This window comes from Heterocephalus glaber, unplaced genomic scaffold, assembly GCF_053883595.1.
Source record: "Heterocephalus glaber isolate CG9 unplaced genomic scaffold, H.glaber_assembly_v1.0 deba00001481, whole genome shotgun sequence".
Classification (NCBI taxonomy): Eukaryota; Metazoa; Chordata; class Mammalia; order Rodentia; family Bathyergidae; genus Heterocephalus; species Heterocephalus glaber.
Window position 1 is genome coordinate 47,666,871 of NW_028258317.1, and position 18,032 is coordinate 47,684,902.

Genomic DNA, 18,032 nt, shown 5'->3' on the forward strand with positions numbered 1-18,032 from the left:
GTGAACTGGTAGTTTAGGAAATCTACCAGATTTCCCGTTCTGGCAACTGGAGGGGTGATGAGAAAAGGAAAATAGCATTTAAAAAACTAAATTTTAGGATAAAAATAATAAGAACAATTTTGGGATATTTTAAATTAAAGTTGATTATGGGACATATAAATGGAGATAGCCATCAGGAGAGGAACTTGGGATTCTTGAACATGTAGATCTTTAAAAAACTAAACATGAAGATTATGAGTCTAGTTTTCAGACTACATATATCTTCTGTTATAAAAGTAATTCTGTTCTAGAAACCACTGTCTGGTGGTTTTGGAGGATGCTTGAATCCTAGCGAAACTGATTATCATTGGATTAACCATTCTGAAAGATACAGCTATCATACACTTTACCTTTTACTATGATAGGCATATATTGAAAGCATTTTTTTTTTTTTGGTACCAGAGATTGAACTCGGGTCCTTGTGCTTGTGAGGCAAGCAATGGAACCACTGAGCTAAATCCCTGGCCCTTGAAAGCATTTTTTAAAACATTGGTTTATCATCATTTCAGACTGGTTTGCTCAATTTTTTGAAATAAGTGGATTGCATTTTCTCAATTTATACAACCAGCAGTACCCTAGAGATAGCATAATAAACACAGGCCTTGACTGGGCGTGGATCCTGACTTCATTAACTATGAAGTCTTAATTTATGACCTGGAAAAACTATTTTAAGTTTTCAAGATCTCAATTTCTCAATATGTAAAAGTAGAAACTGTGAGAATATATGTTCCATAGAATTGTGAAGTGAGTTAATTCACAGAACAATAGTAGGCACTAAGAAAATCCTGAATAAATGTGGCCTATGCAAGAAAATACAGCAAAACTGATTATAAAGCAACTCACTGATTGTATAATTTTAGTTTCACTTAAGGTAGAATCATACCCATATTATACAGGCACACATCACTGCAAATTTACATGCTGTGTGATTTTTTTAAAAAACCATTATTTTAACTAATAATGAAAATACATGTCACAGTAATAACAGTATGTATATTGAGATATATAAACAAAAGAGAAACATAGCCACAAGTGTGACTAAAATGAATATGTGTTAAGAATATTTAAATTATTCCTTAGATTTACACACCACAATTTATAAAATACTTTCTAAGTTTACATTTTTTCTGAATATTTGAAAAACCTCAACAATATTTCTAAACTCTTCCCAGCAGCCTTCAAAAAGTAGTTTGCTGGGGGCTGGGGATTTAGCTCAGTGCTTCTGCCGCCTGCCTTGCAAGTGGAAGGACCCGAGTTCCATCCCCAGTATCAAAAAAAAAAAAAAAAAAAAAAAAAGTAGTTTGCTGTGTTTAACTTCATAGAAAGAATTATGGGCCATACAAACAGAACTTGCTATGGTGAAGCACAACAATAATTAGATCTTAGAAGTCTGTTTACTTTAATGAATAATTACTTCATCAAAAATTTAACAGGTTAGAATTATTACATAAGGTCTAGAGTTTATACAAATTCAAGTTCTAGCTCATGCCAGAATACAATCTTCTCATATTCACATATACTAATAGAAAGTAGGCAGAATTTTAAATGTCTATGAAGATCATAATATTTCAAAAACTAAACTGCAATGAAATATGCTTATATCTCTTTAGAAGCTCAAATACATTATTTTCAGGTTATTTCACCAATAATCAAATATCTTATTTTAGATTATAAGTGCATGGTGAAACAGCTGCATTGTTTATACTCAAGAGTGTTCGACATCAGAGTACTCTTAAATGTTACAAGGTGATAATCCTTTTGTATACCAAACATTGAAGTCCAGTGAGGTGAACTGATTTCTTCAAAATAAGATGTCAATGAAATTTTTCTAAAATCTAAATTCAAAGTAAGCTGAGTTAACTCTTTTGATAGCAGATCACCATATTATCTATGCAATTTGCTTAACAGGAAGTGCAAAAAGTTTCAAATCATATTAGAAGTCACTAGTGAAAAGTTAAAGTTATGGTGTTCTAACACTAGTATCATGGTGTGATAATAAAAGTGTTTTTGGATGAAAATGATAACCACATCTCTTCCTTTCAAAAGTCCCAATTGTATACTTCAGAACTGGAAAAGAAAATGTCTAATTATTAGGCTTTAAGCTTACCTAAAACTCATTTAGAAGTTACAAAATATACACATCATGCACAGTGGAGAAAAACTACACTACAATTTTAGAAATCAAGAAACTTTTCATATTTTCTGTGGAGAAAAATTCAAGAAACCAATAAACCAATTTGAAGTGGAGTTAAAAGATCAAAAGAATTCCAAACTATGAACATGAAGGAAACACATTTCAAAGGAGAAAAGATTGAGTTTGGTGACTTTTTAAAAAATCACTTTAAAATTTTGTTTTTTATTGTACTTTTTCATCCTTACTTCCTAATTTTTGACGTTTACTCAGCATTGCCAACATATTAATGGGAGTGATTTTTATTCTACTTTCTTTTTTCATATTGAGGAAAGTAGACACAGTGAGACTTTAACAAATTTATAAAGACAACACAAATAGAAAAAAGAAACCAAGCAATAGCATTCTTATTTCTTTACAAACACAAGAATACTTTAAAATTAGATTAGAATTGATTTTTATCTATCTTATGCTCAGGATCAATTATATTATTGATATTCATTGAACACTGACTGTCAATTTGGCTGAAGATTATGGTCATGTGATAAGAACTAATCCTCCTTCTTCTGTTCATAAATTCACTATTATCAATAATCAAAGTGGGGAATAGTTATTCAAGGAGAAAGGGCAAAGTACAGAAAATATTAAAATGAAATTCTACTCATCAGTAATAATTAAAAGTGATGATTAAATAAAGTAGGCTTTAACTGACCCTAAAAAGATTTTGTACAGGATCCTCTTTTTCCCAAGAATTCTATCCTTGGTCTTCTTCCTTGCCTTTTCTCTTATATGACTGTTCATTTTTCTTTATTTTCACTGACAATTCACAGTTTCATTGAAGATGTAGCCATTTTGGTCTTAGCTTTGTGGAGGAGTTTCAGATTATAACTTCTCACCTCAGGAAGTCCAAGGTTTTGGCTCTAGTTTCAAGAGGCCATTAAAGTTGAAATTCTAGCTTACTAGAGAATGGTAGATTTCCTTTGTCACCAATGGTTTAGTTTCTTGATTTGGACTTTTGTTTCTTTTTTAGGACTTTAAGAATTTCCCTTTCTTTCTAAGCAATGTGTTTAATAAACTGTTTTAAAAATAACTTATCTAGAATATTTAGATGTTTAGTGAATGAGGGCTATTCGTGCTACTTAACTCATCATATGGTCATAAATGCAAATAACTGCTTTAAATCTGGACAGTATGAAAGTATAATGTAAATTTGAAAAATGAGAGTCAAAGAGAAAAACAGTGAAGGAAAGGAAAATAGTATAATTTTTCATCTTTCATTGTGGAATGTTAGTATATACCACCTAAATTTGAAATATAAATCCATAGATAGCATATAAAAGTACTGTGATTGCTAGAGGAACTAAAAAAAAATTAACAATGTTTATTTCTGAGCCCTGAGTGGCATGAAGGGTGTTGGGAGAAGTCTTCTACTTTCTGAAAATGTGGAAATAAAATTGTCTTTATTCACAGTTGACATGTTCATGATCATCCTCATAGAAAATCTGATGAACTCTACAAAGAAGCTATTAGAATTAATAAGTGACTTTAACAAATTATCAAGACACAAGACCAATGTAAAAATCAGTTATATATCTGTATAATAGCAATGAACTAAAAGAATATAAAAATAATATCATTTATAATAGCATCAACATTATGATATACTTAGGGATAAATCTGAACAAAGATTTGAAAAATTTGTACACTAAAAAGTAAAAAATTATTATGAGAAATTAAAAAGAACCAAACTCAGGGAAAGTTATACCTTTTTCACAGGTCAGAAGAGTCAACATTATTAAGTTACCAATTCTTAGCAAATTGATCGGTAGATTCAACACAATACCAATTAAAATTCTAGTGAGATTTTTGGAGAAATTGAAAAGTAGATTCAAAATCCACACAAAAATGTACATGACTGAGAATATCCAAACCAACTTTTAAAAAGATAAAAAAATGGAAGTTTATTTTAAAATTTACTATAAAGTTACAGTAATGAAAACAGCGTGGTATTAGGGTATAGATAGACAAATATATCAGACTAACAGAACAGAGAATCTCAAGATAGACCCTCACATATATGGACAATTGATTTTTTTTTTTAATAATAGTAGAAAGGCAGCTCAGTGGAAGGTGGTCTTTTTAACAAATGTTCTTGGAACAGGTGGATATTTGTATGAAAAGTTGTGAACCTCAAACCTTATCTCATATCTTCCACAAAATTTAATTCAAGACATCTCATAAACCTAAATGAAAGAGGCCAAATAGTAAAATCCTATTAAAGATAGAGGAGAAAAAACCGAAGTCTTGGATTAGATAGACTTTTTAGATAAAACAAAACAAAAACATGAACTATAAAATACAATATTGATATACTTGATGTCATCAAAATTAAAATTATTTGGTCTTTGAAAGATACCACTAGAGAAATGAAAAGGCAAGTCATACAGTAAGAGAAGTATTATATATAAAATTATATATAAAATATATATCTGACAAATAATTTGTATCTAAAATATATTAAAAACTCTTATAACTCAGTAAGATGATGACAACTAAAATCAAAGGCCAGGGAGGGAGATTTTGAACACATATTTCATAAAAGAAGATAGAGGAATCATCAAAAAGCACATGAAATGATGCTCAACTTTAATAGTCATCAAGAAAGTACAAATTTAAACCGCAATGAAGATTGGCAAGAAACTATAACTCTCATAATTCTGGTGGGAATACAAAATGATAGAGGCGCTTTGTGAAGCATTTTGGCAGTTTTTTACAAAGTGAAACATACAGTTATCATATGACTCAACAATTTCACTCCTGGGGTATCTACCAAAAAGAAATCAAAACATCTGTCTACAAGAACATGTATACATAAATGTTCATAGCAGTATTAATTATAACAAAAATCTAGAAATAAATTGTGGTATAGCTACACAATGGAATTCTATTCAGCAATAAAAGGAAATGAATTGCTGATACACACTACAATATATCAGTAAGTCTCAAAAATATCCTACCAAATAAAAGTCAGACCCAAGGAAAAAAAGGAAAAAAAACCCCAAGCATTTACAGATTGTATGTCGACATTTATATGACATTATGCAACATTCAGTAAAGGAAAAACAGCAACAGCACATCAGTTTCTGGGGGTGAAGTGGGGGTGGTGGAAGAGAATTGACTGGAAAGGGCCACAGGGGAGTTTTTAAGGTGATAGAAATGTTCAGTATCCTAATTGCTTCTCGGCCTTTTGGCTAAGATCAAGTGAAATGTTCAGTATCCTGACTGTGGTGGTGACCAAATTACTACAATACATTGTGGACACTTATCTAATTGTACACTTTTAATATGAATTTTATTGTGTCTCAATAAAACTGTTTTTTTAAAAATGAGTACTTATTTCTACCTCAAAATGGCATAATACTGATTATAAATGTACTTTTCAAATGTTTTTGTCAATCAGAAAAATTAGTTGGAGTAGAAATTAAAAACCATGCTAGGTACATTTAGAAAATCCCATCCTAATAAATCTGTTCTTGATGATCAGTAGTACTATGTATAGCCCGAAAGCAAATTGTATGAGAGACATCATAGGTCCATTTCCTTTGGTGTCCTGCCTTTGGAACTTTTTACTGCAAAATGGATCGATGGATTCCCTATTTATTACCTTCTTTATATAAATTCAATGTTTTAATATCTTTTTTTTTTTTAGATCCAATGAGACCTTCTGTGGCCAGATGAGAAGGGAATAGTAACACTTTCCACTGGTCCAATTTCTTCCTCTTCCTACAATTAAAATAAGTCCTTAAAATCCTTTTTTCTCCAGTTTCTTTAAGAGAAGGGTTAACAAAGCCCAGTAACACTCTTAAAGCTCTCCTGCTGCTGAGTGCAACAGAGACTGTCACAGTAAAGACTGACTCCTGACTGAGAGCTGAGTCTTTCTCAAGAGAAATCTGACCATTAAGTGCAGAAGTTGTCCCTGGATTGTACCAAAGATTATCCCAGCTGGGGTTCTGAGAAGGATTGGCAGAATATGGCCAAGGGGAAGCCCCTTTGTGGCGCAGATCTAAAATACCTTGCCCTATGGGACCGATCACAGTCAGATAAGTAGGAAGCAAATGTATTTTAGATTTATAGCTCATATGACTTCATATGAATCTCTCAGGAGTAAAGCCAAATTAATTTTAGAGATAAATTATCAGTATTACAAAGGACAAACAAAACTGGCAGATTTTAGGCTAAAATAATGACAAGATTGTAGGTATGTAGATATCTGTATCAGTTTTCATTTAGTTTGCTTTAGCTCCCAATACTTTGTAGCACTATTTAAAATTTGAGTAATTCTCTTATTTAGGCTGTAGCTTTCAAAAATATCATTGTTCTTCACATGAGAGATGGCTGTCTGCAGGATTAGAGGAGAGGGAGGCAGTCTGACATACTGGTTAAAAGGTCAGATTCTGGAGTCAGAGTCCCTTAGTCTGCTTCAAACCCTTATTCCTCCATATAGAAGACATGTTGGCTAGGGAAAATTATTAAATTTCTGTGTGATTCTTTCTTCATGGAGGATAATAATGATAACGCACATATACACTTGTTACAAGTGTTCAGCAAGAATAATGCTTGTAAGAAAACTGCAAACAGTTCCTAGCACATAGGAAATGCTTGTATTAATGAGGATTAGGTCCAACTGTGAGACAGAACACACAACTTATATTTCTTTCTCATAAAAACATAATTCAGGGTAGCCTAGTGGCTTCAAAATCATTAGAAACTTAGTCTCCTATTGCTCCATGTACTTAGTTTGGTGCATTCCTTATTCTAAGCAGCAGGATGGAGAAGAGAACAAAAGTCAAAGGAGAAAAGGAGACGGGCAAGCTACTTCTTAAGAGTTTTGGGAAGTGGTTCTATAAACACATTTGAACCACAGCATTAACTAGTCTTGGTCATAAGACTTCATCTAACATTAAGGGAAAAGGAAGTCTTCAGGGCCAGTCAAAACCAGGAATAATTCTGTTCTCTTAGAAGGGGAGCATATAACTAGCAATCTGTCAGAATGCTCCATTGTTTCCTAGATGGCTCCTAGGTCAGTCTCCAGGCCCAAGTTCTTTTTAGCTTATGTGATTTCTTTTGTATGTGTCCTTTCTACTTGGATATGCCATTGCAATCTGCATGTTTATAAAACTATGCTTATTTAAAAATTTTCATCTTCTAATATTCTTCAGAGAGTAAATGCAATACTACCCTTTTCTTATATTCATACCTACATTCATTAATTTTGAGATATTACTTTTTATTATATAGTTTTCATCTATTTGTATAATGGAATTGTGCTCCAACCCCAGATTCATATGCTGAGTTCCTCTCAGTGCCACAGAATATGGCCAATGGGCGAAAGGATCTTGAATGAATCCAGTTAAAATGAGGTTACTAGGGTGAGCCCTAGTCTAATATGACTGATATTCTTAAAAGACTTTAGAACATATACACAGAGGAAAAAACCACAAGTCACAGGTACAAGATGGATATCTACAAGCCAAGAGAAAGGCCTCTGAATTAACAAATCCTGAAATTTTGATCTTAGACTTGTAACATCCAGAATTGTAAGGAAAAATTGCCAGCCAATTTGTGTTTTGTTACGGCAACTCTAGATAAGAAGTAATTAGTCTGTGAGCATGCTGGATGTCATCAAAGTCATAGGAAAGGAATAGATGAAATACTAGAAAGAGGGCATTTGGATAAGTACAATGGGCTACAATGGTAAATGGCCTACCAAGATGTGGGTATAGGAGTGCTAAAAAAGTGATGCAGTAACCTGGAGAGTAGTGGACTTTTCACCCTTAAGCCTAATGATAAAGAGTGAAGGGGGCTAGCAGAATCTTTACGACAAGGAATACACTATTTTGAAATAACTATGCAGGGTAGGAGACAGGGTAATAAATAACCTGACCTCATTCTCTTTCTTTCTCCCCTCACCCTCAACCTTCTTCTGTCAGTCTCTTGCCTGTGCTGCTCATGGTTGGAAACCAACTAGAAGCCGGAACACAAAGATGTGGTCTATGGAGATCAGTCGTCTACAAAGGAGGGTGACAACTAACTAGAATGAAGCTAGAGAAACAAATAGAAGCTGGCAAAGGAGGAACTGAGTTTTAGTTCTTTTGTATGTTCCTCTCTTCCTTGTTCCCTACCCCCATGCCCGTAATAATATAGCAGTTCTTCATTAAATATTAGGTGATTTAGTAATTTTCATGGTCAGTAATTTTCAAGTACTGCCCTTATTTCCTCCATTTCATATTTTAGAATACCCGCTTACTATTCTTACTATAGTTATAGCTCTTAATTCAATCCTTAAATATTTTGCCTTTAGGACTACTGCTTCCCTCATGGACTATTTTCCACAACACACACACACACACACGCACACACACAAATCAACCTATGAAACCATTATAGTTAAAAGAAAAAGACCAAAGTAACCATCTCGATTACACTTTTTCTTACCTTTATATTGCTTCATTAGAGTTAAGATCAAATTATTCGTGGATATTTAAGCAAGGGTTTTATCAACTTCCTCTCCAAAAGCATTACGCTTTTCAGTCTACCTTCCCTGTTTTTTTGTTTTTGGTACCGGGGATCGAACTCAGGTCCTTGAGCTTGCGCAGCAGGCGGCGAAACCACTGAGCTAAATCCCTGGCCTACCTTCCCTGTTTTTGACAGCTAAGTATTATATCTTTTGAAGTCTACCATAAACTTTCACAATTATATTTCTTTTCTAAAGATTACTGCTAAATATAGAGGTATGGCTTTCTAAAGAGATGCTGACAATTATATGTTGATTACACAACTAAGTTAACTAAAAAATATTCTTACAAAAAATTACTCTTATTTCTGTTGGATGCTTTCTTAGTTTGCTCTCAGCAGTGAGAACTGCCACTTATATTAAGCTATATTTTAGAACCACTTATTTATGCATCATTCAGTTCTGTCACCTCTGTAGCTGGTTCCTCAAAAGCATTGTAGTTTCTGGCTTTTCTTGAAACACAGTGCTTTAAAATTTCATTTGTGGGTCACTGGATCAGTGCTGACTTAAAAGAAAATGACATAGGTATTATATGCAATTTTATGTTCTATCTTTTCAATTTTAGGAAGAATTAAAAATAATATTCACTTTCAAAATAGACATGTTTAACCCTATGAAAATTGTCATACGATTTTATATATCTTTTTCTTATTATTCACACCAGAATTTCTTGTCTTTCATCAATCTTCAACACAAATTAGGGTTCATTAAGGGTTATTTCTTCTGGGTGAAGAATGATATCACATTTAACGAGAAGTCTATAATTATTGTGTCACACTTCTGAAGCTACAAATAGGGTAATCCTATAAAGCAAATTCAAACTATCTTTAACTTATTTTTCTCATAATGTGTAATTTTATAATGATGAAAAGGTTACAGGGCCAAATAAGAGTACTGAGTTTGTGGACTTAAGTAATCATCTCTCAGAAAATAAGTTTTATTTGTTTTTCTAATCTTTGTGAAACTAGTAACCAAAGGTCATCATTATTTTATTTCAGTGGATCTCGATATTTTCTGGTTAAGAATCCCTCTCCCCTTTGAAAGAAGGAAAACAAACAAAAAGTCTATTAATTTCAATTCTCTCACTACTCTTTAGGGAAATTTTATCCATAAAACTTTATGCTTTGGAATCTGTTTTTCAAGGTTCTTTGAAAATGTTGTGGAAGTTGACTTTAAAATATGAAAAGCTGCCCCCCAAAACCAAAACCAAAAAACCCCAAGTATTTAATAAGATGTCTACAAAACTTCCATTAAGTAATCTGTAAACTCAATTCTTAGCTACATATACTACTTCATGTGGTATTGGGGTGCAATGTAATATGTTTAATATTATATGGAGCTGAAGGTCTTGAAAACTAAGTTCTAGTCACTGTATTTTCACATTATTCTAGACCCATGAAGATCCTAAAATATGGCTCTGATCTCCTTTATGGAAGGAAATACTTGATAAAATTTCAAATTGCTCATAGGCAAGTATATTACACATACAACTGTAAAATGTGTAATTTTGTGTTCCCTGCCCCTCCAAACAAAAATAAGCTAAATAAAACTTTTGGGAAAATATTTCATGCAAATCAATTTCCTCATTTAAAACAAAAAAGGCATAAAAATATGTGTATTTCAATCAGTGATCTTTTTCATTAGTGACTATAGTATGTTGGTAAAACATAAAGATAAAAAAATTCAGTCATGCTGTAACAGGTGACATAAACATTCAAAAGCAGTTTAAATGAAGGCTTTATGTATTAGTATACGTAAAATATAATGATCCAATAGGAACTTAGGGAGGTGTTTTCCAGATTCTACATTAGACTGGGGAGGGGTAGTTTAAAAAAAAATTTAGCAAAATGATTAATAACTAATAATTGATACTTTGAAATAGGAAAAGGTCCAAAGGGGTAGGGGTGGTGGGAGGAGATAGGGAAAGGAAAGAATGGAAAGGAAAAGTTATGAGAAAAGAAAAAAAATGGAAACAAAGTCTATGTAAATAGGGAAGGGTGGAGGGGTGAAGGGCACACAGGTAATGGGGAAAAATAAGAACCAAGATACATCATGTACAAGCAAGCACCCAATGATAAATGTAAACATATTGTATATCTAAAATGTACCAATAAAATAACTTAAGGAAAAAAAATATATATTTAGCAGTTAAATAATTTGGATTAAATAAAACAATCTTGATACAGGACTGATAATTGAGTAAAAGTACTTTTTGGATCAGATTGTATTATTAAGTTTTAATTTCTGACAGTTCAAGTTTCTTAAATTCTTGAGAAATGCTGGTGGAAATATTTATTAACTTTATTTAAAGTGCTTCAAAAATTTTAATGAAAGTATTACATAAACATTTAATATTTTGAATCAATTCATCTGTTATCCATCTGCAAGATCCATGAAAATTAAAATTTTAAAATTCCGATCGAGATTTTAATCCTTGATTTATAAACTTTATTTTCTTCCACCTCCAAAAGCCTTTGACTCTTCAGTTTTAACTAGACAGTTTACTTAACCTGGTCAGAGTACTGAAATCTCCCAAGGACTCCTAAATGTTATTGCAGAAGATTATATGACTTCTCTCGTTTTAAAATATTGAAATTCCAAGAAAAATTTTCTGCACCCACCTAGAATTCACGTTAAACCCTGAAAAGCAATTCATTTCTGTATGTACTCAGGATTGCAAAAAGATTTTTTTCTTTAAGGAGCAAATGAAAAATTACCTACTGTATAGCAGTTACTTATTTGAAAATTTACCAAAGATAATTATACTATATACAATTTCTCTGTAATGAACACAACGTATTAAGAAATATCAAATTGGTAATATAGTAAATAATTATATTATTTCTGGGGTTTGGAGACAAGTATAATTGCCATATAATACTATATATGTGCATTGATTATAATTTTGACAAATGTAAACTTACATAAACATTATTTGAAACAGGATCTAGAACAGTACTACATAGCAATACTTCTGAAATGAAATTTTCTGTAACTACACAGTCCAATTGGGTAGCCATAGCCACATGTGGCAGTCAAGCACTTAAAATGCAGCTAATGTGGCTGTGAAAGAAAAATTTAACTTTAATTTACAAACATTTTAATTAGCAACGTGTAGCTGGTGATTATTAACTTGGAGAGTGTAGAACATTTCCAACACCCAAGAAGTTTCCTCATGATTTTTCCAGGAAATCCTACCTCACTGACCCTACCATCATGGGAAAATAGTAATCATAGATCAGTTTTTCTTGTTCTTGGACTTCATATATGTGGATTCATTCTCTTTGCCTGCCTTGTTCCCACTAGTACTGGGGACTGAACTGAGGTTCTCTGCACTGAGCTACAACCCCAGGCCTTTTTTTGAGCTGGGGTATCATTAAAATTGTCCAAGCTGGGCTGGAACATGTGATCCCTTTGCCTCAGCCTCCCAAGGTGCTGGGATTACAGGCATGCACCACCATACCCAGCTCTGCCTGGCTTCTGTTGCTGAGCATGTTTTTCAGATTTACTCTTACTTTTTTGTGTGTATTAGTAGTCTTCCTTTTAATTGCTCAATAGTATTCCACTGTATGAATGTATCATTTTTTTTTTTTTGTATCCTCCTACTGATCAACATTTTGGTCATTTTCAGGCATTTGGTTTTAATGTTGTAAATATTGTATTTGATGCTCTGAACTAATTTAAAGTATTTATGTATGTATTATGAAAAGAATTTCCTTTGATATTGAACAAAGAGATAGTCAACTTGTTTCAATTATTACCTTTCTGTGCTGGGGTGAAAATTCAATTCCAAGATACAAAATTTCATAATATATAAAATTTTCTTGACATTTAGGATAGCTGAGCAATTGGCTGGTTTTTATTAAAGAAAACACAATTAGAAGGACAACAAAAATTTACTGTACTGATTTCAAAACCAAAATATATTTCAGGTGGGGGTGGATCTGTTAGGGGTTCTCTAGAGAACAGTAACAACTTATGTAGGTTTTTTTGTATGTGTGCTGGGTATTGAATCCCAGCTCCTATATAGTTTGAATTACTTTTGCCTCTTTCATTCTCTTGCCATCATTACACATCTACAGAATTTCAGGCCCAGTGAAGGCAATTAGTAATCTAGTAGTCTAATTTTCAAGTGCTCTGCATAAGTGCTTAATGAATACTCATAGAAATAAAACCATTAATTTCACATGGGGACTAAGAGTCTATGTGTTTCTCTCAATTGAACAAAACAAATATTCTAATCAAATGAAAAAATTTTAAAAAATGAGATTTTACTTTATTTTGGTACCCAGAATGGAACTCAGGACCTTGCTCAGGCAGCCACAACGCTGCTGAGCTACATACTCAGTGAGATTTCTACTTTATTAAAGAGTTGACCACAAATTCAAATCAGCAGTCACAGAACATATTAATTTTCAAAACTCTGTTACACAGTATTTGGGACAAGACTACGGCATATCTGTATTTTATCTTTTCTTATGCACCTTTTGTTTTTCAGGCACCAATACTGAAATATATCCTTGAAAATGCAGTAAGGAAATACTCTAGTACATAATACTGAAGAGGAAATTTACCCCTAGTAATGTGCTATAGTAATTTATAAAGTTTATAATCCATACACATATAGTCAGAGCTTTGTATTTTTCTTCAAGAGGTTCAGATACAAATGTGTTAATCTATTTTTCTGCCAATAATTCTACTCCCAGAGCAAAAACAAGTTCAAAGGACACATTAAACTCACAGGAAAAAATTAACTTTGGCATTTTAAAGATCAGAAGTATGCTGCTACCTTTCAGGTATGCAGAAAATAATTACTGTACTGGCAGTTTATTGAATTTATCAAGGAACATATGATACTTTTTGGTTAGGTTATCTTTCAGCCCACAGTGTTTTGCATTGTAATAACTACTAGAGCAGCCCAATACTGCTGGGTCTTTTCTGTGACTTAAGAAATACATGTAAAATACATATGAAGATACAACTATCTAGCTTTATAAAATGACTCAAAAGGAGATCCTACCAAAACCAAGTACAGGCAAATAGTTTTCTTGGTCTGTTTATAACTAATTATAATTATAAAACAGTATATGTATATACAGTCTACAATATTTTTTATTCTAAAGCTTGGATTCATAGCTTGGTTATTTGATGTGATGTGAACATTGAAATATTTATATTATATTAATCTCACTATGATTAGAAATCAGACCACTACCTTAAAATGGGAAAATATTCTAAATTCTAACTTTACAAAAAATTTATCTATTCCTAACTCAGGAAAAGAGCAAACCATTAAGCAGGTAAAAATGTATTTAACCAGCTTAAAATCTATGGTATAATACCCTATCACAAAGGTCACACTTTTTCTAAGGGACAGTCCCTCAAATTACCTACTGACATTCAAAATAGTTCTGCACATGCTTCATTATGTGGTTTTCTTGCCAGCAGATTAAAAGCAGTAAATTAAAAGGGAGGGGAGGATAAAAGAACTATGTTCATTGACAGCAATAAGAAGCAACAGCTGACAGTGAGGCGACAGGCAAACTAAAACAGACAAAAGAACTAAAAAAGCAAAGCTATCTATTCAGAACCATGTAGTGTGAGGAAGCAGCCCTAATATCATTGTAGAAACAGAGAACTTTATTGGTAAATGTAAACTGAAATTGCTAAATTTGAAGTTTAACTGCTGTTGGCCACCGCTTTGTCATTGGTCTATCTCAGTGGATCATGAAACCTAACTTTTAGCACTGTGCACTGTTACACTGTAACTCACTGTTGTTTTAAGAACATTTATAAACCATACCAAAGGCAACAATATTACTGTCTTAAATCATTTCAGTAGTTGGTTTTAAAATGAATTCATCACGTATTTCATGACAGCGGTAAAATATAACCATTGACTTTTAAAACTTTGTTTTTTGTTTTCTCCTAAAATGAGAATATTACCTACCTAACAGTGTAGTCAGGATTAAACAAGATAATGTATATAAAACACTTTGGTAGCACAAAGTCTAGGGCACAGAAAAAAGAGCTCAGTATTATTTTAGCACTGGTGAACTCATGCCAACAGAAATCCCTTATTTGCAGATGCAAAAATTAAGCCTCAAGAGAATTGACTTCCTAAGGCTCTACTTGTAACACGTTATTGTCTTGGATAAGCTGCTTAACGGCAAATGTTGGAGATTTTGGGTATTGGCAGGGCCCAGGGGCACGTGCCCGCTGGACTCCAGTGTGCAGAGAAATGGACAAAAATGTTTGAACCATTAAGTTATAGAGTCTGATTTATCAACGGATGTTCGAGATGTCAGGTTGTGTGCCATTCGTTCCTGTCTCCGTGTAGAACAGTAAGACCCTCAGCTACAGTGGTTGTCAAATATGAGGTGAGAGTGAGGTTAACAGGTTGTAAGATTTAGCTCAAACCCCAGTTTGGTCAACTTTATGAGCGATGAACACTTTACTTAAGGGCCAGGGCCGAAAATAACGGGGAAGTAGACGCTAACAGGATGGTATCCCAGGCAGGTGTAAGTTATCCCACCCTTACACGCCCTTGGTTGAAGGGGACCGCCATGGGTTTTGTCATCCTCCCGGGAAGAGCAAATGGACCTACACCTCTGCGCCACGCCGCGGCGGGACCGTGGGAGGCCGCTCGGCCGCCCACGCGCGCGCCGGGCTCGCCTTCTCTAAAATGGCGGCGGAGGCAGCTCTCACGCCCCGCCGCCGCCTGCGCTTCCCGAAGTCTGGCTTCAGAAGGTGGGAATAGGCTACAGAGAAACAGAAAGGATAGCAGCTCCGAGCCTCCAGTCCGAGGAAGGTCCCAAACAGTCTGAGAAAGGGGTAAGCCAGGAGGAACAGGCGATCAGACCACCATCACCAACACTTCAGATAGGAAAGAGCAGCAGCACATCCGGGCCCTCCGCCGGGCCCTCCCCGGAAGTGACGTTTCTGGCAGGGTGGGGCGACAGCTGTTCTTCACAGTAGATTCTTCCCCCGCCATAACTCATCTCTTCATGAAGTCCCTGGAATCGCCCTCACTTCCCCCTCCCCTGGGTTAGCCATTACCCTCTCATGGCTCTGGGGCTTCTTGGCTCACAGCTGGCTGCTGGGACAGGCAGCTCCCGTTCATTCAAAATATCCCTCGTACCACCACGGTAAATTCTCCTCAGCTTCGCCAGCGTGCGTACTCGTTCCTCCAAGAGGTCTCTCAGTGACCTCAGCCCTCGCCAAACCTAAGCGCACCTCTGCGGATCCCGACGTCGGGATCCTGTCCCGCCCGGGTTCGGAGGCTGTCCGTCAGTCACAGCGCTGAGCCCGCCTCTTCCGGCCGCTCGGCCGGGTCCGCCTTCTCCCCTCTTCCCTCCCTCACCCCTCCCCTCGCGAGTGTCTCCCTCTCCCTCTCGTCCCTCTCTCTCCCTCTCTCTCTCTTTTGTGAGTTATAGCAACCGTTGCCTTGTGAATCAAGCGCCATAGTCACCGTAGTCCTGGCGACTGTTACCCATCAACAACAACTACTCCTCTCCTCCTCCTCCTCCTCCTCTTCCTCCTCCTCCTCCTCCCCACCACCACCATCTCCATCACCCACCAACAACACCACAATAATCCACAGCCAAGGTGAATATTCTTCGGTCTCTACATGTGTGTGGGAGCGTGTGGATGCGTGTGAACGCGTGTGTCCGTGTGTGTGTGTTCGTGTGCGCGAGCGGAGCGCGGCTGTGCGGGGTCTCCCTCCTGACACCGGGCTGCGCGGCGGCGCGGCGGGGCTCGGTCCTGCTTGTTTACAATGGACCCCGCGCCGCGCTGGGGGTGTGGGCGCCGCGCTGCCTGCCCGCTGCCGGCTCCGGCCGCGCTGAAGGGATGGAGCGGGAGCGCGGGGGCCGCGAGCGGAGCTGAGCCGAGCGGGAGCCGCAGTTCCCAGCGCGGATGCTGGAGCTCTCCTGTAGGTCTGGTCTGAAGAGGAGGGTCAGGTGAAGAGATGAGGGTTTTTCTTTCTTTAATTTTCCTCTTTTTCAAAAGCTGCTTGTTTCCTGCTTCTTTCAGAACAGGAATGGACAAGAGCGTTGGGAGGTGGGCAAGAGGTGGCGTTTTGTTGTTGTTGTTGTTCACTTGTGGGGCCTTGTTGTGGGTTTTGTTATTTTTTTCCCCTCGTACATCGGTGAACTTTTCCCACCTCCTCTTTCCTTCATTTTTGCCCCGCTTTGCCTGGTTCTAAATGGGCTGCTCTTCTTTGACCACCATCAGCTGCACGATTTGCTTTTCTTTTTTCTTTCAAAACTGTATTTTCTTTGTGCTGCAAACAGTCTTAATATCCATTCAGTACTCTTCCCTCCCCCCTTTACCCCCTTGCGCGCGCGCGCGCGCGCGCACACACACACACACACACACACCACACACACACACACACACCAGGGGCCTCTTCCTTGGGCTCTGTTGCACTGGGAAAGACATTTTTTCCTAAAGTCAGTCCCTCTGTTTCTCTCCCCTTTTTGGTGTGTGTGCGCTTGTGATTTAAACCGGATGCTGGGCATCTGTGATACTTGGGTTAGTAGTTATTGACAGTGCTTTCTCCTTCTTGTGGAGATGGGAGGGGTAGTAGTGAGGTTTCTTTTCACTTTGATGAACCTCCCTCCCACAGGAGAGTATTAACAATTTTCATTGTGATTATGAGACTTTGTGATGAACTGGAAAGGGACTCAAGGAAGCTTTGTGAGAACTCAGTTCAGTGTTATTTGTGACAGTTATGGTACTTCAAGAGTTTTTTTTTTTCTTCTCTGTTCCTTTCCATTTGAGAGTTGAAATTGAAGTCAAGTTGTTCATAAAGAATGCATGAAGCTTCTCAACTTGAAACGTGTGTATATTTCACTTTCTTTGTGGTTAAGATCTAGACGTGTGTACTTAACATATTCCTTTTATTTACTTTTTGGTTTTCTTTGGACAGTGGCTTAAACCTGCTCGGAAGAGAGATTCCTCTTTATGGCTCTGTTAATATTTTTCTGTGCAGTTTTGAATACCTATTAGTCCTCAAGTAGTAGAGTTCTTGATTAGAGCTAACCTAGTTTTACAGATCCCTCAATTTTGTTTATTTTCAGCCAAACTTAATTAATAGATTATCTGTAAAGGGTTTTGATAATGAATGTGTGCTAAAACAAGTATAATGTACCATTATAGTCGCACATATTGAAGTTTCTGAGTTAGATTTTAAAAATACTTGGGCTTTTTTAATCACAGCAAGCATATTGATTTAACTGACAGTATAGCCTGTGAAAAATGTGACAGTATTAATTATTCTTGAGA

General features: G+C 35.8%; 1 protein-coding gene and 1 long non-coding RNA gene across 7 annotated transcripts in view; one reads left to right on the forward strand and one right to left on the reverse strand.

The window, feature by feature from the left end:
* LOC101711957 (uncharacterized) overlaps positions 1-16,047 on the reverse strand; it is a 36,533-nt gene extending 20,486 nt beyond the window's left edge. The window contains exon 1 of the long non-coding RNA XR_204901.3: positions 15,804-16,047. This is a non-coding gene — a long non-coding RNA (uncharacterized LOC101711957). The remainder of the gene's footprint in view (positions 1-15,803) is intronic.
* Positions 16,043-18,032, forward strand: part of Rfx3 (regulatory factor X3) — a 293,033-nt gene continuing 291,043 nt past the window's right edge. For 3 of the 6 annotated variants that reach the window (XM_087184012.1, XM_021252766.2, XM_004838227.3), the window contains exon 1: positions 16,043-16,352. Coding sequence is in view for 1 of the 6 variants with exons in the window: in XM_087184005.1 (XP_087040131.1) it covers positions 17,565-17,586 (22 nt within the window). In the remaining 5 variants the exon portion in view is untranslated. The other 3 variants (XM_021252772.2, XM_087184013.1, XM_087184005.1) reach the window with 3 other exon arrangements.